The 19,242-nt window shown below is 44.0% G+C and overlaps 4 protein-coding genes and 3 non-coding genes across 53 annotated transcripts in view; 2 read left to right on the top strand and 5 right to left on the bottom strand.

The window, feature by feature from the left end:
• The window catches only part of SPCS1 (signal peptidase complex subunit 1), a 181,588-nt gene that overhangs the window by 2,288 nt on the left and 160,058 nt on the right, over window positions 1-19,242 (bottom strand). The window lies entirely within an intron of this gene.
• Window positions 101-10,132, top strand: GLT8D1 (glycosyltransferase 8 domain containing 1). 3 transcript variants are annotated; one of them, XM_050778477.1, is made up of 10 exons: window positions 101-436; window positions 3,743-3,795; window positions 3,880-3,978; window positions 6,300-6,513; window positions 8,014-8,131; window positions 8,327-8,411; window positions 8,609-8,721; window positions 9,067-9,233; window positions 9,417-9,456; window positions 9,609-10,132. In XM_050778477.1, the coding sequence occupies exons 2-10, from the start codon at window positions 3,780-3,782 to the stop codon at window positions 9,645-9,647; spliced, it is 891 nt and encodes a 296-aa protein (XP_050634434.1). In that variant the 5' UTR covers window positions 101-436; window positions 3,743-3,779; the 3' UTR covers window positions 9,648-10,132. The 3 variants fall into 3 exon arrangements, with proteins under 3 accessions (XP_050634434.1, XP_050634432.1, XP_050634433.1); XM_050778475.1 differs by having other exon boundaries at window positions 9,344-9,456; XM_050778476.1 differs by lacking the exon at window positions 101-436 and adding an exon at window positions 457-1,156 and having other exon boundaries at window positions 9,344-9,456.
• GNL3 (G protein nucleolar 3) lies at window positions 10,125-18,982 on the bottom strand. Its single transcript, XM_050778473.1, has 15 exons — window positions 18,802-18,982; window positions 18,069-18,127; window positions 17,520-17,657; window positions 17,286-17,399; window positions 16,697-16,780; window positions 15,728-15,860; window positions 14,215-14,327; window positions 13,845-13,971; window positions 12,993-13,080; window positions 11,597-11,771; window positions 11,317-11,459; window positions 11,102-11,238; window positions 10,839-11,014; window positions 10,536-10,602; window positions 10,125-10,441 (listed from the first exon to the last, which is right to left on the bottom strand). The coding sequence occupies exons 1-15, from the start codon at window positions 18,812-18,814 to the stop codon at window positions 10,359-10,361; spliced, it is 1,650 nt and encodes a 549-aa protein (XP_050634430.1). The 5' UTR covers window positions 18,815-18,982; the 3' UTR covers window positions 10,125-10,358.
• On the bottom strand, window positions 11,827-11,903 carry LOC126949528 (small nucleolar RNA SNORD69). Its single transcript, XR_007723806.1, has one exon. It is a non-coding gene; the product is annotated as a small nucleolar RNA SNORD69 (small nucleolar RNA).
• Window positions 14,092-14,175, bottom strand: LOC126949534 (small nucleolar RNA SNORD19B). Its single transcript, XR_007723811.1, has one exon. It is a non-coding gene; the product is annotated as a small nucleolar RNA SNORD19B (small nucleolar RNA).
• On the bottom strand, window positions 15,619-15,686 carry LOC126949525 (small nucleolar RNA SNORD19). Its single transcript, XR_007723803.1, has one exon. It is a non-coding gene; the product is annotated as a small nucleolar RNA SNORD19 (small nucleolar RNA).
• Window positions 18,981-19,242, top strand: part of PBRM1 (polybromo 1) — a 150,226-nt gene continuing 149,964 nt past the window's right edge. For all 43 annotated transcript variants that reach the window (XM_050778460.1, XM_050778453.1, XM_050778436.1 and 40 more), the window contains exon 1: window positions 18,981-19,158. The gene's annotated coding sequence lies outside the window, so the exon portion shown is untranslated. The remainder of the gene's footprint in view (window positions 19,159-19,242) is intronic.

Raw genomic sequence — 19,242 nt, 5'->3', positions numbered from 1 at the left:
TTGACAGTGCCTGCGCGGCCCAATGGCCGCCAGCGCGCGCCGCGTCTCCATGGCGACGGTCTTTTCTCTGCGAGGACCCCGGCGGCAGGGCTGCCCCGCTGCGCCTGCTTGGCGCGACGCTCTAGCGGTCACCGCTGCGGGTTGGTTGGGTGTTGTGGGGCTGCGCGGCTGCCGCGGAGCTAGAGGGCAAGTGGGCTCGGCCCAGCGTGCAGGGGACGCGGGCGGCCAGACAACGGGCTGGGCCCCGGGGCCTGCGGCGCGGGCGCTGAGCTGGCAGGGCGGGCCGGGGCTGCATCCCCATCTCCTCCATCGCCTGCAGTAAAGGCGGCCGCGGCGAGCCTTTGAGGGGAACGACTTGTCGGAGCCCTAAGCAGGGGTATCTCTGAGCCTGGCGGGATTCCCGGAGCGTCGCAACACTTTCCGATCACTTCAAAGTGTAAGGGGGGCCCTACTGACCCTTGGAATTTAGGGGGCTACCCTAGGCGGCATCCACAAGAGAGAATTTCCTTGGAGAGGAGACCTCGGTCCTCGGTTGTCCCTCTCATCCGCGTGGAGAGTCCCTCATCTGGGGGCTCCCGAACTCGGCCCTCTCACATTCTGGCCGACTTTACTGACCCTCACAGATCCAGGCTGGGCCCTCCTGATAGAGGCCAGCCAAAGGTTCACTCAGCCTCTCTTTCAAGGCTGGTGTATCTCTAAATCGTAGACCCTCCTCTGTTACCGTGAGCCAGGTGGGATGCCCACGTTTTGGAGAGAAACCGTTCTGAGGAACCCGGGCTTCTGGGTCCCAGCTGGCTCTCCGGCCCCCAGGTTATGTACTCAGGGTTAGCCACAGATAGTGAGATTCTAGGCACTCCCGGGACAGGGTGGGACTGCTGTCCTAATTGATGCAACCAGCAAATATTCACGGCACCTTGTTTGTGCCAGACAACGGACCGAGGACACGGTTGTTACCAAGACCAGGCTGTTGCCTTGGAAGAGCCCAGAGCGTGTCAAGGGAGACAGCCACATCAGGCCAGAAATACATGATAGCTGGATTAGCCCTGGGAGAGGGAGGCGCAGATGTGGGAGCTCAGGGGAGGTGCAGCTCAACGTGGAGTTTGGAGGAGGCTACCTTGACTTCTGAAAGCCAAGTGGGAGCCAGCCAGATGAAAGGGTAGGAGAAAGTGTATGTATATCCTCAGTGCCCTTTCATCCTTGCACGTGGCAGAGACCAAACAGTAAAATGCAGACACCTTTGACACTTTTCTGACCTCAGAAGGAGTCAGGACGTGTAGAAGGCAGAATGAGGGATGGGCAAGAGTTATTCCTGTTTCCTTCCCATGCTCTGTATTTCTTGGTGTGATTGAACAGACTTTCTGATGTGTGTATAAATAGATACATCTTTGTGTGGCTTTTTTTTTTTTTTTTTTTCTTGAGATGAAGGCTCGCTCTGTCACCCAGGCTGGAGTGCAGTGGTGCGATCGTGGCTCACTGCAACCTCTGCCTCCTGGATTCAAGTGATTGTCCTGCCTCAGCCTCCTGAGTATCTGAGATTACAGGCATGCGCCACTAAGCCCGGCTAATTTTTGTGTTTTTAGTAGAGATGGGGTTTCACTGTGTTGGCCAGACTAGTCTCAAACGCCTGACCTCAAGTGATCCACCCACCTTGGCCTTCCAAAGTGCTGGGATTATAGGCATGAGCTACCACGCCTGGCCAGTGTGGTCTTTTTTTTTTTTTTTTTTTTGTATCCACGGTTTTGTATTCTTGGATTCAACCAACCACGGATTGAAATTACAGATACAGAGGGCTGACTCTAATATGCCATTTTACATAAGGGACTTGACCATTCGTGAATTTTTGTATACATGGGGAGTCCTGGAGCCAATCCCCGACTGATACTGAGGACCAACTGTGTTGCTAATCAAATCGTACACAAGTGTATACTCTAATGAAAATGTAGTTACAGATCCAGGGTCTATAGTAAGGGTTAAAAGGTGGGTTCACAATATCTTGGTTGGTAAAATGTCTTTAAGGAAACATTTTACCAAGAGCTTGTTGAAGGAATTTATTTTTTAAATAAATTTAGTTCCACCTACTATCTTGTTTCCACTGAATTGTTTTGAAAAGGTGAAGGTCGGCCGGGCGCGGTGGCTCACGCCTGTAATCCCAGCACTTTGGGAGGCCGAGACGGGCGGATCACGAGGTCAGGAGATCGAGACCATCCTGGCTAACACGGTGAAACCCCGTCTCTACTAAAAAATACAAAAAAACTAGCCGGGCGAGGTGGCGGGCGCCTATAGTCCCAGCTACTCGGGAGGCTGAGGCAGGAGAATGGCGTGAACCCGGGAGGCGGAGCTTGCAGTGAGCTGAGATCCGGCCACCGCACTCCAGCCTGGGTGACAGAGTGAGACTCCGTCTCAAAAAAAAAAAAAAAAAAAAAAAAAGAAAAGGTGAAGGTCAGATGAGCTGAGGAGGACCAACCAGGACAGTGTGACAATTAGACACCACCTTCTTAAGAGATGAATAGCTAGCTAACAGAGATGGTTTTTGGGAATAGCACCTTAAATGTTTTTTTGGCGGGGCGCAGTGGCTCACGCCTGTAATCTCAGCACTTTGGGAGGCTTGAGGTGGGCAGATCACGAGGTCAGGAGTTCGAGACCAGTCTGGCCAACATGGTGAAACCCCATCTCTACTAAAAATACAAAAATTAGCTGGGCATGGTGGTGCACGCCTGTAATCCCAGCTATTGGGAAGGCTGAGGCAGGAGACTCGCTTGAATGTGGGAGGCAGAGGTTGCAGTGAGCTGAGATCGTGCCACTGCACTCCAGCCTGGGTGACAGAATGAGACTCCGTTTAAAAAAATAAACTAAAATAAACATTTTTTTTGTTTTTGCTAGTTACGATGGCTAGAAATGCACTCCAAACTTTTGATATCGATTGGATTTTGTGAATTTTTGTAACTTTTTCTCTGCTGTGGGTTTGTCAAGTGAATTTGGATAATATTCTTTTCTCTGAGGACACTCATGTTAAAGGTGAATGGGATACAACTCTGAACAGGCATGTTTTTACTGATGAGGCTAAGACCTCAGGTTACTTGGTCATAGACAACCTGAATCCATGTCTACTTTAGGAATTTTAAGTAGAAACTTAATTCTGTTATGTTATTTTTTATTTTAAAGACGGAGTCTCACTCTGTTGCCCAGGCTGGAGTGCAATGGCACGATCTCGGCTCACTGCAACCTCTCTTGCCCAGGTTCAAGTGATTCTCCTGCCTCAGCCTCTTGAGCAGCTGGGATTACAGGCCCCTGCCACAGCGCCCGGCTAATTTTTTTTGCAGTTTTTAGTAGAGACGAGGTTTCACCATCTTGACCAGGCTGGTCTTGAACTCCTGACCTCGTGATCCACTCCCCCCCTCCCCCCGGCCTCCCAAAGTGCTGGGATTATAGGCATGAGCCACCGTGCCTGGCTGAAACTTAATTCTTAAATTTTTTTTTGCTTTTCATCTTGTGATGTATAATATACAAGACTAAGCTTATGTATTTCTCCAGCTTTTTAAAAGTTTTTTATTAATGACTACCACAAAAATTTCAGATCCGAAATTGGGTTCTTGGAAACTGTTAATTCAAAATGAGTTTCTTGCAGAATACCATATATGCCTCCTGTTTCTTCCTGAATTTAAAAAAAAAAAAAAAGTGTTAGGGCATTTTGATGTCCCTTCTCATGTACTTACTGACTTTGGGGGCTTGTTTTGTTTTGTAGGGTTAATAACTGCTAATTTATATGACAGAAGAAAAAGATGTCATTCCGTAAAGGTATGCTCTTTCTACAAGTTAACTTGTTTTTATACCTGGTGAAAGATAAAGAGGTATAACGTAGGTTTTCCCTATCTATTTCAGTAAACATCATCATCTTGGTCCTGGCTGTTGCTCTCTTCTTACTGGTTTTGCACCATAACTTCCTCGGCTTGAGCAGTTTGTTAAGGAATGAGGTTACAGGTATGGGAACATTTACTAATAATGCCTTAGAATCTGTTGAGGACCTGGTATTCTCTGTGTTGCACATCCTAAGTTGTTCTTCTTCTGGTAGTACTAGCAGTTGTTTGTTAAGGGTTTGATCTGACAGAATATTCCTTTTCACTAAATCGGAGGCCTTAGGAGAGCCTCTGAGGGCTGCCATCTGTTCACATGTCAGCAGGACAGGGCTTCAGAAAGTGAGGGCAGACAAGTGTCCTTGGTGTTTGATGCCTGCTCTAGTCACTAGAGTGTCAGTCTAGTTACTTTCCTTCAGCTGTGCAGCTGCATCAGTGGGACTGTAGCAATAAAAGTTTTGTCAAGTGATTTTTGAAAATCACTGTGTTGTATAATGCATTGCACAATATATTGAATTAGTTGTTCATACTGTTCTCCCTTGGTATTGAGGAATGTTTGAGGCTCGAGTGTTTGTCAAAAATCATTTTTGGATTGCCACCCACCACAGTTGACCAGAGTGAGAGACTATAATAGCTTTCTCCTGACTTTCACGGAGTGCTCTGATAGCATGTTTTATCATGTGTATATATGTATGATACATATAAAGTAATGCATGTTCCTAGTAGGAAAGTTTATAAAAAAGAGAACAGCGGCCAGGAGCAGTGGCTCACGCCTGTAATCCCAACACTTTGGGAGGCCGAGGTGGGCGCCTCACAAGGTCAAGAGATGGAGACCGTCTCAGCACTTTGGGAGGCTGTGGGCAGATCATGAGGTCAGGAGTACAAGACCAGCCTGGCCAACATGGTGAAACCGTGTCTCTACTAAAAATACAAACATTTGCTGGGCGTGGTGGCTGGCACCTGTAGTCCCAGCTACTCGGGAGGCTGAGGCAGGAGAATCGCTTGAACCCAGGAGGCGGAGGTAGCAGTGAACCAAGATCATGCCACTGCACTCAAGCCTGGTGACAGAGTGAGTCTTCGTCTCAAAAAAAAAAAAAAGAGACAACAGTATTCAAGCTCCATGAAGGCAGTTTGTGTACTGTTTTATCTTCTGTGCCTATGGATGGTGGCTGATACCTATAGCTGTTCAATAAATATTGGTTGAATGATTTCATTGCCTAAAGGTAACTTATTACATTTTTGGCTTAGTACCTTCCAGTTTTTTCCTACACATCTTTTTTCTGTACAGTTGAGATTGTACTATATATAAACTGTACATTATGTGTTTTTCTGTATATCATGTCACTGTGATGGTAGAAAGTCTTCATACATAATTTTAATGTCTATTAATTTGTTTCCACAGGATAACATCTTGTGGTACAACAGTTTTAAGACTTTTTGGTGGCAGCCCTACAATAGGAAATACATTACATGTAGCACATGTACATACATATGTATTTACTTATTGGCTGTCTATCAGAAAGTTAGGGATGTTTTATTCATGGCTGTAACCCCAGTGCCTAGATACTGCCTGGCACATAGTAAATACCAGGGTTCAATGAGGAATGAAAAAAAAAAAAAAAGGCAAGAATGTATATAGGACAGTACTTGCAGTTTCCTTGTGTGATACACTGTATTTTCTTTGGTATTCTAATTCAGTTTTCTTTTTTTGTAAGATGGAATTTTCCTCTTGCTTCCCAGGCTGGAGTGCAATGGCATGATCTCGGCTCACTACAACCTCTACCTCCCGAGTTCAAGCGATTCTCCTGCCTCAGTCTCCCAAGTAGCTGGGATTACAGGCATTCACCATTACACCTGGCTCATTTTGTATTTTTAGTAGAGACAGGGTTTCACCATGTTGGTCAGGCTGGTCTTGAACTCCTGACCTCAAGTGATCCACCTGCCTCAGCCTCCCAAAGTGCTGGGATTACAGACGTGACCCACCACACCCGGCCTCTACTTCAGTTTTCTATTGCAATCCAGAAACTTTTTCTGTATAAATTGATTGTGACTCACTCAATTGGTTTCATGCCTACTTGTGATTTGTGACTTAAAAAATATTTAGTTTGCTGCTATGTTTTCACAATTTAAATAAAATTCTTTCTTTTGATTATATTTCAGATTTTGTCCTTAGGAAACTCTTGATACAAATTGCCACAATACATTCTAACAGGTTCTGTTATTTTCCTACCAGTAGTGTATCAAAGTGCTGTCGGCCTATTTTAAAAAATGCTTCCTCCATTTTTCCAAAAGCTTGTTTACTTACAGGGAAAGTTTCAGGGCTATATGCTTCAGTTTAATGGAGGAGAATGAGGTAAATCAGAACCATAATCCTTACCTTCCCTTTTTCCATGTCTTGGACTCAAAAGCCCATGAGATTGTATCACAGTGCCTTCCTTGTGTTTTCAGATTCAGGAATTGTGGGGCCTCAACCTATAGACTTTGTTCCAAATGCTCTCCGATATGCAGTAGATGGGAGACAAGAGGAGATTCCTGTGGTCATCGCTGCATCTGAAGACAGGCTTGGGGGGGCCATCGCAGCCATAAACAGCATTCAGCACAACACTCGCTCCAATGTGATTTTCTACATTGTTACTCTCAACAATACAGCAGACCATCTCCGGTGAGCTCTGCTTATGTGATTCTGCTTCTAGAGGATGATCTAGAGCAAGCCAGCTGCCAATCCAGGAACTGTTTTTCTGTGGTTTGTATGTCGTTTTATACAATTGAAATTGTACCACCGATAAACTGTACAACTGACATATTTTTTTAGGATTGTATTATGAGCTTATCCCCATAATAGGAGAAGTGATACAAGGAGCTCATGCCAGGAAGTCAGTCAGCTGTCACTCTGCACTGTTAACCCCACCTGATGTTGTTTTGGTAATAATACTTTCTCAGTGAAGGCAGCAGTAAATGTTGATTTATAAGTTACAGGTTCCTTATTTCATGGACATGTTCTGAGCAGCTCTGGTCTAGAGTGGGAAGGGACTTAGCAACAATGGCAAGGTAGTGTTGTGAAGCTGATCACAGGTCCTGATCCAAATCTTGACTTTCCCCAGAGTGATCTGGGGAAATTTGGATAGTCCAATCCGTTTTGAAAATGAACTAAGACTTACAAAACTTACTCCAAATTTGTTGGTCTAACAAATTAACCAGTTGTCAAATTTCTAAAACATTTTCGTCCTTATGGCCTTCTCCATGGTTCATACTTAGTTTTTGAAGCTGTAAATTCTGAACCCATTTAAAATACAGAAACAGAAGCTGTATAAAAATAGACTACAGAGGGCCGGGCGCGGTGGCTCAAGCCTGTAATCCCAGCACTTTGGGAGGCCGAGACGGGCGGATCACGAGGTCAGGAGATGGAGACCATCCTGGTTAACACGGTGAAACCCCGTCTCTACTAAAAAATACAAAAAACTAGCCGGCCGAGGTGGCGGACGCCTGTAGTCCCAGCTACTCGGGAGGCGGAGGCAGGAGAATGGCGTGAACCCGGGAGGCGGAGCTTGCAGTGAGCTGAGATCTGGCCACTGCACTCCAGCCTGGGTGACAGCGCGAGACTCCGTCTCAAAAAAAAAAAAAAAAAAAATAGACTACAGAAATAACACTAAGTATTCACAAAACGCTGATTTGAAACTGACCTAGAAAAAATGTGCAGTACTCCTTTAGCAAACACTTTTTTCTTACAGGTAGTGCCTCAGACTTGAGTGGTGGAATTACTCAGTGAATTAACAAGTCAGTCTGTAGATAAGAGATTACTCTGTTGGTAATTAGCATTTGCTACCGTCACTTTGACGTCTTTTCTTCACCAGTGTATTTATTGGGTTAAGAGTTGGATGGTCTAGGTGGTGACGAAATGTTCTTAATTCTGTATTGTATTTTTCTAGAGTAGTTTTAGTGTTATAAGATAATTACTATATAATCTTGGTTCAGGGAGGGACGTTGGTGGGAATAACCATCACTTCAGACGAGGAAACCAAAGCTCACAGATGAGGAAACCAAAGCTCAGAGATAAAAGGAGCTTGTAAACACCTATTTGGTCCATAGGGTTTCTTTTGCATTATTCCCTTATTGGTTTGGAGACATTATTTGAAACTAAAATTTAGTGTTTTATCTTCATCAGGTCCTGGCTCAACAGTGATTCCCTGAAAAGTATCAGATACAAAATTGTCAATTTTGACCCTAAACTTTTGGAAGGGAAAGTAAAGGAGGATCCTGACCAGGGGGAATCCATGAAACCTGTGAGTTCCATGCATCCTTCTTTATACTTGGGTGTCTGTGGATATAGTGCAGGTAGTTTCCTGGGGACCAAGCCTGGATGGTTCTAAGAGTCCTTTCTTCTCCTGAATGGGTACTGAAAGCATCCTAGGAGTTTCTATGTAAATAAAAGCACAGCCAGTGCAGTATCCTATGCCAATTATTCTTTCCTTTTCCAGTTAACCTTTGCAAGGTTCTACTTGCCAATTCTGATTCCCAGCGCAAAGAAGGCCATATACATGGATGATGATGTAATTGTGCAAGGTATCAAAAATGTTACCATGAGTGCTGTTCTCCACCCAGATTGAGTACAATTGCTAAATAAAACAATGGGCTACAGTGGGCTATAGTGGTTGTTTTATTTATGGTCTTCTATAAAAGGTCACCATAGGGAGAAGTGGGAGTAACAGGGAACTCTCAAGGCAACTGAAATGTAAATCTTAACATCTTGTCTATTTCAGGTGATATTCTTGCCCTTTACAATACACCACTGAAGCCAGGACATGCAGCTGCATTTTCAGAAGATTGTGATTCAGCCTCTACTAAAGTTGTCATCCGTGGAGCAGGAAACCAGGTAAATTGCTTACCACACATCCCTCTTCCTACAATATCGTTTATTGGGAAGAGGTTGCAAATTCAGGGAACTCTTTTGCTGCAATTTACACTCACTCCCTAATCATTTCATCACAAAACTCAAGCCTGCTTTTCTGTAGACTTCTTCATGGACTTGACAGCCTAACTGTTCTTCTTGAACATCTGGTTTAATATGTCAACATCTAGGTTCCTATTCTAACTTGGAATTTCAAGTATCTATTATCTAATCTGAAGAAGTCATAGTTTAACAGCTGTTTTCTCTATTGGCTATAAAATTGTATCTATTGTTTGAAGTAGTAAATACATATATCCTATCTGTTTTTAGTACAATTACATTGGCTATCTTGACTATAAAAAGGAAAGAATTCGTAAGCTTTCCATGAAAGCCAGCACTTGCTCATTTAATCCTGGAGTTTTTGTTGCAAACCTGACAGAATGGAAACGACAGAATATAACTAACCAACTGGAAAAATGGATGAAACTCAATGTAGAGTAAGTATGTAACTGGCCAAGCTGTGAAAAACTGTTGTATTTCAATTCCGGGAGTTGTGACTAACAGGAGTTAGTATTTTTCACTAACATTTGTTTTCTGTCCCACCAAGAGAGGGACTGTATAGCAGAACCCTGGCTGGTAGCATCACAACACCTCCTCTGCTTATCGTATTTTATCAACAGCACTCTACCATTGATCCTATGTGGAATGTCCGCCACCTTGGTAAGTAGAATTAACCAGTGGCATAAGCTAGTAAAAAGAATTGGTATCTAAAGAACTATCCTCAGGGATGGGGTATATTCTTTGTTTCCCTTAAGTTTTCTGCACAATTTCACATGGCACAATGATGTGCCTATTTTTGTCTCAAATATAAGGTTCCAGTGCTGGAAAACGATATTCACCTCAGTTTGTAAAGGCTGCCAAATTACTCCATTGGAATGGACATTTTAAGCCATGGGGAAGGACTGCTTCATATACTGATGTTTGGGAAAAATGGTATATTCCAGACCCAACAGGCAAATTCAACCTAATCCGAAGATATACCGAGATCTCAAACATAAAGTGAAACAGAATTTAAACTATAAGCATTTCTCAGGAAGTCCTGGAAGATGGCATGTATGCAAAGTAACAGTTGCTAGGCTTCAATGCCTATCGTAGCAAGCCATGGAAAAAGATGTGTCAGCTGGGTAAAGATGACAAACTGCCCTGTCTGGAAGTCAGCTTCCCAGACTATAGACTATAAATATGTCTCCATCTGCCTTACCAAGTGTTTTCTTACTACAATGCTGAATGACTGGAAAGAAGAACAGATATAGCTAGTTCACCTAGCTGGTACAGATAATTCAAAACTGCTGTTGTAACCTGTGGCCTGATCTGTAAATAAAACAACATTTTTCAATAGGTATCGTATTTTTTTATTCCAGATAACTACTTCCACTCACAATGAGGTGAATTGTCTTTTTATAGAATTTAGGGATTCCAAATTGCCTGGTTTTAATACAATACATATTCACAAAATTTACACAGCTCATGCATACCATAACTTACACACATTATACATAGAAGTTTAGCAGTCTGCTTAGAATGTTAAAAAAAAAAAACTCATAAAAAAAGACATGGTTCTGTTACACATAATCTGTACTGAAGTCATAAGCATCATCGTCTTCAATCATTTTATCCAAGATAAAAGACCTTGTAGACTGTTCACCTATATTGCAGGAAAATAAAAAGAGATTTTCAAAAAGTCAAAGTGATTCTACACCATGCTGCTTTGTTAGAAGAACTCCTTTTGCCTGCCTCACCTGCTGTAGACTCCTCAGACAGTGCCTCCCCTGTCTCTTCTGCAGCAAACATGCCTGAGCTCTTTTCCTGTGTGACAAAGAAAAATGGTACTGGATTAGTAGCCCTTGTCTTGCTCATTTAATCCAAGTAGTTATGTACCTGAAAAAATTAACTCTTTGGAGGTACATATAACGGGATGTGTAAAATTAAGGCTAACGGATCACAAGCCTCAAATATTTCCTATCTTCAGTTCTTTCCCATTATGTATTATAATGCTAGAAAACTCACTTCAGTTTTAAACAACTCATGGAGAACACACTTACATCAACTTCTTCATCAATAATTTCCTGATCACTGTCTTTGTCATCCTCCTCCTCCTCCTGCTTCCTTTCTTTCCGTTTTGGCAATTCTTCATGTATGTCCTTTTCTTCTATTATTCCATTTGTCAGACCAGAAGACTGGAAAAGGATGCTACTGGCCAAATGAGGACCCTTGATGGCTGGGGAAGAAACAAAGCCCATGTAAACAGATAAGACCTCTATTGGCCTGTCAACTGATGAAGACAGCAGTGACACACAATTCTCACCTTTTATGCTCTGTGCATTGTTCTTTTCCAGTTCTTCCAGATTGAAGTCCCTTTTCATGTCTACCACAATACTCTCATTAAAATATGGAGGAGGAGTCCAAGATGTAGGGGTATGGCAATAGTAAGCTAATGAGGCACTGATATTAAAAATAAGATGTGTCAAAAGGAGGTTTATTCTAGTGGTCACCAAAATGCCAACAGAAAAGAAAGCTTACCCTGTCCACTCAGACCACAGCAGTTTGGCAGCACCTTCAACATTTGGGATTCCACCTTTTTGGTGCATACCTCTTCTCTGAGCAAGCATAGTAAAAAATTCCAGAGAATTCCTGTAGCCTGGGACAGTATATTTCAGTACTACCTTAAAAAACAAACAAAAAAAAGAACTGTCCTTCATCTGACACATCAGTACTTTAAAAAACTTCCAAAATTTTTCTACTGAAAATGCTTATGATGAAAGAAAATGGCTCCAAGGAGCTCATGAGAAGGGGTTTTTACCTGTCGAGCATCAGCCTGGGCAAGGATGGCACTGGCAGCCTCCATCGGTTTTACTACTTCAATACTTGCTGGACTTCGCAGAGCAAGTGCAGAGGAGGAATTAAGTGGAGATACGATGAAGCTTGGACTATCTATGATTGTGATCTGTTTGTCCAAGGGGACAACTTGCATGCTCCTGAAAGAAGAGAGATGGAATTGATGGGGGCATTGGTTTATTTGGAAGGTAAGAGAACATGAAGCTCAGAGTTGGATTGAACAGACTCAGCACAGTCAGTCAGATCCAGTTTATCATCATTTGCTTCACATTTATCTAAAACTGTAACAGCATACCCAACTGTTCTAAAGAGAAACACTGCATGTTACAGCTTATATGTTTACCTCACCCAAAACACATGCTACTTCCTTTGCTATAAATACACCACCTTCTGGCCGGGTGCGGTGGCTCATGCCTGTAATCCCAGCACTCTGGGAGGCTGAGGCGGGTGGATCACTTGAGGTCAGGAGTTCGAGACCAGCCTGGCCAACATGGTGAAAGCGCTGTCTACTAAAAATACAAAAATTAGCCGGGTGCCTGTGATCCCAGCTACTCAGGAGGCTGAGGTTGCAGTGAGCCAAGATAGCACCACTCCAGCCTGGGAGACAGAGACTCCGTCTCAAGAAAAAAAGATCTAGGGCACAGTAGCTCATGCCACCCAACGAAAGTATAATCCCAACACTTTGTGAGGCCTAGGCAGGTGGATCACTTAAAGCCAAGAGTTTGAGACTAGCCTGGGCAACACAGTGAAACCCCATCTCTACTAAAAATACAAAAACTAGCCAGGTGTGGTGGCAGCCTTCTAGCTGGCAAATTTCTATTAATTTCTCAAGGCCAGGTTCAAACATCACTTCCTCTGAGGGAGCTTTCCTCTCTATCTATTTGCTTAACTTGTCTTTCAAACTGAATTGTGGGCAGCTGTCCCACTCCAATCAGTTTTTCTCCAAGCCTAGCACTGGCTTAAATCTCTCCTTTCACCAAAAGCTTTAAAAAAAAATTAGGCCAGGCACGGTGGCTTGACCTGTAATCCCAGCACTTTGGGAGGCCGAGGCGGGCAGATCAGCTGAGGTCAGGAGTTCAAGACCAGCCTAACCAACATGGAGAAACCCGTCTCTACTAAAAATACAAAATTAGCCAGGTGTGGGGGCACATGCCTGTAATCCCAGCCGCTCAGGAGGCTGAGGCAGGAAAATCGCTTGAACCTGAGAGGTAGAGGTTGCAGTGAGCCGAGACTGCACCATTGCACTCCAGCCTGGACAACAAGAGCAAAACTGTCTCAAAAAAAAAATCACCTTCCTTGAGATAACTAAAATAAAACAGTGTGTCACTAGTAATATTACAATTATGGACACCTCCATTTACCTTGTAAGCCCCATGGATACACCAACATTACACATCTGTTCTTGTTTTAAGCTATTGATAATGCTGCTTTTCCCCACATTTGGGAAACCTACAAATAAATGGGAAATCCAGATATAAAAAGCATTATATGTTGGCACTCATGAAATTTTCACTGCCTAATTTTCCATTTCCCTGATGTTTAGGGCAAGATCAGAGTTGGATCTGTGTCTTCAATACTAAGGCCAATTTTAGTTTCTTCATTTTTTGCACAAGTAATGAAAAGGCAGGAAAATACTGTAAATTCAAACAAACCAAGAGCTTTTAGAAACCAGCTTCCTATAGTAATCAGTTCCAACAAAAAACCTGAATCTGGAGCAGTTGTGTAAGTTTTCTTTTTTTCTTTTCTCTTGAGATGAGTCTGTTGCCCAGGCTGGAGTGCAGTGGCACCATCTGGGCTCACTGCAAGCTCCGCCTCCCGGGCCATTCTCTTGCCTCAGCCTCCCCAGTAGCTGGGACGACAGGCAACCACCACCACGCCCGGCTAACTTTTTGTACTTTTAGTAGACGGGGTTTCACTGTGTAAGCCACGATGGTCTCAATCTCCTGACCTCGTCACCCACCCGCTTTGGTCTCCCAAAGTGCTGGGATTACAGGCGTGAGCCACCGTGCCCGGCCAACAGTTGTGTAAGTTTTTTTCTTTAAATTGTGTGTGGTTATGTGCTTTTAGTAAGATATAGGCAAGAAGCTAGTATTTGAGTGAGCCTTTTACTTGACAACAACTCCATACACTGCTGCTTGGGCACTTGGAGAGCTGGCTAAACTTCTTAACTATTTCAACAATTAAAAAGTAAAAAGTAATGAACTGAAACTCACCAATTACTCCAACCTGAATGGCTTTGCCGCAAGTCTCCTGAAAACTTCCAAGAAGTTTCCAAAGGCCCTCTTTCCCAAAGCAGACTTCACTTCTGAATGGAGCAGCATTCTTCTTTGCCTTCACACGCTAAAATTCCAAATAGTTGAATTATTCTGGCAACTTACCTGAAAAATCATTTTAACAAACCCCAAGCAATCAGGCTCCAGAGCCCAGCTCTTAAACTAACTACACTGCCTTTCAGATTATCTCTGGCTGAAATCAGAGTTGGATCTTGTAATTTTTCATTTATTTAAATCAAGATTTTGTACACTCATCATATTTCAACCAAAATCTGAAAGAACCACATATCTTACTACTAATAAAGGATACCTTGGTTATCTTCCCTTTATCCTTTGGTTTTGTTGAGGCTCTGAACACCACTGTTGGCAATTCTTTCTTCAAATAATTTAGCCAGCTCTCCAAATTCTCCTTTGGTACCAGATCTGATAGGAATTAGAAACAAGACATTTGCGGCCAGGCACGGTGACTCACGCCTGTGATCCCAGCACTTTGGGAGGCTGAGACGGGCGGATCACGAGGTCAGGAGATCGAGACCATCCTGGCTAACACAGTGAAACCCCGTCTCTACTAAAAATAAAAAAAAAATTAGCTGGGCGTGGTGGTGGGCGCCTGTAGTCCCAGCTACTAGGGAGGATGAGGCAGGAGAATGGCGTGAACCCAAGAGGCGGAGCTTGCAGTGAGCTGAGATCCGGCCACTGCACTCCAGCCTGGGTGACAGTTAGACTCCGTCTCAACAAAAAAAGAGAAGTAAGACATTTGCTCCAATTTCACTATTTTGTTGAGATGCATTTCAAAATCTGGCAACTATAGATTTTACTCTGGTTTACATTTTCCCAGTCTTTTCAAAAGGATTTAACTAGAAAATCAGGGCAGGGCAAGCTCCCCTACCATGCTGCCCATATCTTAACAGAGCTCAGCATCTACACTTCTCTATTTCAATTCCCTTTGTATTGCTCACTCAAAAATTTCAGGACAGACTCAACGTCTGGATTACAAACCTACTAACTCTAGAGCTATGTTTCCAGAATTTACCTTTAGCTAGCAGCCGCTTCTTTTATTCATTCATTTTTTTTTTTTTTTTTTGAGACGGAATCTTGCTGTTGCCCAGGCTGGAGTGCAGTGGCATGGTATTGGCTCACTGCAACCTCCGCCTCCCGGGTTCAAGCAATTCTCCTGCCTCAGCCTCCCAAATAGCTGGGACTACAAGTGCCTGCCATCATGCCCAGCTAATATTTGTATTTTAGTAGAGATGGGGTTTCGCCATGTTGGCCAGGCTTTTCTCGAACTCCTGGCCTCAAGTGATCTGCCTGCTTCAGCCTTCCAAACAGCCAATTGTTTCTTAACCCCAAAAATAATTTTAGATTTCATTCCCATTTTCTGCTTTGTAATTCTCTGTTCTGGGTTTTCTTGTTCCTGCTGCTGAAACTCAGATGCATAATTATGCATTTCATTTAAATATTTTGTCACATACGTTCCAATTTATTTCACTCTTGAACTAATACCCGACATTGTGTAGGTGTGGGGAATTTGTCACACTGTCATCATTTCCTAGATGAAATATACTACACTTAACTGGGTATAACAGCTTACACTCTTATTTAAAAGACAGTAAATACTGAATGGCAAAAGAACAGTAGAAACCAGTTGAGTCAGTTGTAAAAATCACCTCCTCCCCACTGACTAGCACTGTCTCTGGCAAAGTGTACATACTTTGGCTGTGCTGAGGTCAGAGATGGATCTAATCAGTCTTCAGTGACTATTAGACTGTATCCTCATACCTCACCAATGTACATGGAAGACAAAGGGTACCCTCTTTACTCACCTGATTTATTCAATATAAGTACCAGCTTTTTCTGTCCACTCTGGACAATGGCCTCTTCTACCTGAGGACATCTGCAACCAAGAGGATCTCTGGCATCCAACACCTCTAGGACAACATCGGAGGCTTCAATCACCTATTAAGTAAAAAATAACCAGAACGACATCCCTTGCTCTGGTAATACCTTCAACAAGAGAGTACTGACATTATCCATTTGGCAACAGGGTGAGCTCAGAGTTGGATCTCATGTCTTCACTTTGGTATGAAGAATGTTGACCCTCATCATTTCTCACACAGGAAAGTAAAACATAGGCCTCTGATTAAGATGGATTTCAAAAATGAAAATATCCCTGTCTTTGAATCCTCCCATAGTGAATTATGTAGTTTGGTAGGTCCCTCTGGCCTTGCCAAAAGCTGCTGAGGGGCAGTCAGGTTCTATCCACGGGGGAGTGAGCTTGGGAAAATGGATGTTGGGGATGAGAGTGCTGGAGAGCAACTACACCAAGGAGACAGTACCCTCTTGTCCTCTTTCACTTAGGTTTCAACAGAGTAGAGACCCTTAGCCTGACATTGCTTACTCCAATGTACTTTTCTCAATCTCAACACTATGTCAAAATGTTGTAAATCATGCTTACAGGCAGAACCAGTTTTGTGCAAATATTTAGAACCAAAGAAACTATTTGTCAGGTAAACATAGCAGGAAAGGCATTAAACAACATAAGTTAGAGTCGAGTCATGAAATGATTTGTTGGTGGAAGGTGGGAGGAGGGAGAGGATCAGGAAAGGTAACTAATTGGTACTAGGCTTAATACCTGGGTGATGAAATAATCTGTACAACAAACCCCCACGACACAAGTTTACCCATGTAACAAACCTGCACATGTACCCTTGATCTTAAAAGGTTAAAAAAAAAATGACTTGAGTCTTTTAAACCTCATTACTACTGTCAGACACTGACCTAGGCTAAGATACCTTTTTAAGTTCTTGGCAGTACAGCTTCTTTGAATTCTGTTTTCCTGACTTGGCTTTGTTCTCAGTTTTGCAAAGCCCAAATGCCTAGAGGATAAAGGAGAAAAGGACACAAAATTAGAAGTAGAGCAGTAGTAACCTCTATCTCAATTTTCCACAGCTGAGTAGCAGCACTTGCAGTTGTTAAATAGGTAAGATGGAGTCTGAACTCAGTTGTCTTCCTCCCAAGAAGCTCAGCAGCCTGTAGATGTGCTTTTATTTCTGCACCAGAACTCATCTCTCAGCCAGGTGCAACAGCCCACACCTGTAATACCAGAAACTGGTAGGCTGAGGTGGGTGGATCACTTGAGTCCAAGAGTTTGAGACCAGCCTTGGCAATATAGTGAAAGCCCGTGTCTACTAAAAAAAATTAGCCAGGCATGATGGTGTGCTTCTGTAGTCCCAGCTCCTCAGAGACTGAGGTGGTAAGACTGCTTGAGCCTGGGTGGTCGAGGTTGCAGTGAGCTGTGATTGTGCCACTGCACTCAGGCCCAAGCAACAAAAACAAAATCAAAACCCCTGATCTCTCATTCATAAAGAGACCTAATCATACCTTTTCCATAGGTTCCACATTTGATGGCTTAATATCAGGATTAGTTTCAAGTTTTCTTTTCTTTCCTAGTTCCTTCTGCCTGTCAAGTTTCTGCTGCTGTTTTAGTTCTTCAAGCTGTGTCAGAGCCGTAAGGGAAATAGATGAACCAGTGACTAGTGTTGTTACCTTACTCTGAAAAATATCACACATAACACACTATACCACTCGTTGAAAATTCTGGCTAACATAACTTACCCTCTGTTTCCTTAGCTCAGCTTCCCTAAGAAGAGCCTCCTTAAAGGGAGCACTGTTTGGAACTCCTGGGTCTTTCCTAGGCTTCTTGTGACCCCGCTTTTTAGCCTCCTTCCTTAATTTTCGATGATGTTCTCGAACCTATTAAAGAGATTTTGTCTGCTTACAAAAATACCTTTATACTTAAGCAGAATTCAAGTGAGAAACCAATCTGGCTGCAATTTAGTTATGCCTATAAAATGTAATAGGAAAATGGAGCTTTAGTTGGAATCTTACAAAGTAATGCATAGGTAAGTATAAAACAGTAAGAAAATGTAACTAGAAGGCTCTCTATGCAGATATTAACATGTTGAACAAATTTAGAGACTTACCACCAAATCACTGCACTTTCTCACAGCTGCACTCCTGATGCCTAAGAGCTCGTGCCCATGGTCAGTCTATCCAATGCCATTTTCCGAAACCAAATCACATTAACCCGGACTTTCCCGCAAAGGAACAGGGCAAAATCAGTTTAGCAGTGTTTAGTATAGCTCTCTCAAGCACTACACTTACCTTTTTTTGGATTTTATACCGCTTATGGCAGGTCATGCGTTTACTTGCTTTCTTTAACTCTACAAAGAAACATCACAAATCTGTTAACGCAAATGATTAGTTCTGGGTTAACGCACTATGGAGTTATATCCTTTTCTCGTGTTATTGGCTGCCAAACCTAACGTTAAGACTAATGCGAAATGCCTAATGCAAACATACATGCCACTTTCAAATTCCAGAAAATTAGATTCAGTAGATCCAGAACGGAGTCCAAGTTCCCTGCACCTACTCTTACAATATCAGAATGGGATCATACACAGCAGCGTGTACGAGCGTTTATGAGACCCAAAACGACAGCCACTTTGTGTCAAACAGCACGAATCATAAGGCAGGAGAGGAACACTGAGTCTGGGAGGCGATTCTCAGCTCTCACCTGGGCCAGCCTGCACATGGCCACGGAAAGGAAGATATTGGGCCTGGAACCTGGCTCAGAAGCTGCTTCCTTACGAAAATCTAGCCTAGTCTTTCCCACCCTCTGCCCGTCTTCGTTCCACAGAATGAGCCCGCGCGGTTAACATGATCGCCGTAGGGACTTCCAACTCTCGGTCCTACGAGAAAATAGGGCCAAGGCCTACGCGTAGGCTCTCACCCCTATATCAGCAGAGACAAAGCCGTAGCCGTAAAAGAGCGTCGTGGAGGCTGCAGCAACTTCCAGACATGGGTCCCTCCACGCCCGCTTCCCGACCCCACTTACTAGGCCGCTTCATGTTGGCTGTAGAAAGCGGCACGAGCACGACACCGTGCCTCCTCTAGCGCCACGTGTGAAGTGAAGCCACTGACGAGCGTCACGCACTTACGCTGCCGCCGTAAAGTGCGTCACCGCCTCTCTGCGTGCGCGCGCACGCAGTGTCGCGCGGAGCAGGGATCGCTTGGCGGCCGCGGGACTGGTTTTGCGGCGGCACCGGGAGGGGTAAGGGAGGTGAGGGCGGCGGGTGCCGGAGCGACGGCAGCGGCCGCGGCCGGAGGAGCAATAGCAGCAGCCGTGGCGGCCACGGGGCGGGGCGCGGCGGTCGGTGACCGCGGCCGGGGCTGCAGGCGGCGGAGCGGCTGGGTAAGGCCGGGCCCAGGGCGGGTGGGGCCGCTCCCCCTCGGCCAGCTGCCGGGCCTTTGTGTGGGCCCTGGCGGGCGGGAGCCG

This window comes from Macaca thibetana, chromosome 2 (genome assembly GCF_024542745.1).
Source record: "Macaca thibetana thibetana isolate TM-01 chromosome 2, ASM2454274v1, whole genome shotgun sequence".
NCBI classification, from domain to species: Eukaryota; Metazoa; Chordata; class Mammalia; order Primates; family Cercopithecidae; genus Macaca; species Macaca thibetana.
The sequence above is the reverse complement of the archived record's forward strand: the minus strand, read 5'-3'. Positions and strand labels throughout refer to the sequence as shown.

Excerpts from the sequence above, each read along its gene's own strand:
- GLT8D1 (XM_050778475.1), top strand. Across the intron at positions 3,979-6,299 it reads GTTAAGGAATGAGGTTACAG|ATTCAGGAATTGTGGGGCCT; the intron begins GTATGGGAACAT and ends TTGTGTTTTCAG. Across the intron at positions 8,722-9,066 it reads TCCGTGGAGCAGGAAACCAG|TACAATTACATTGGCTATCT; the intron begins GTAAATTGCTTA and ends ATCTGTTTTTAG.
- GNL3 (XM_050778473.1), bottom strand. Across the intron at positions 13,972-14,214 it reads ATAAAGGGAAGATAACCAAG|CGTGTGAAGGCAAAGAAGAA; the intron begins GTATCCTTTATT and ends TTGGAATTTTAG. Across the intron at positions 11,239-11,316 it reads CTGTGGTCTGAGTGGACAGG|TGCCTCATTAGCTTACTATT; the intron begins GTAAGCTTTCTT and ends TTTTAATATCAG.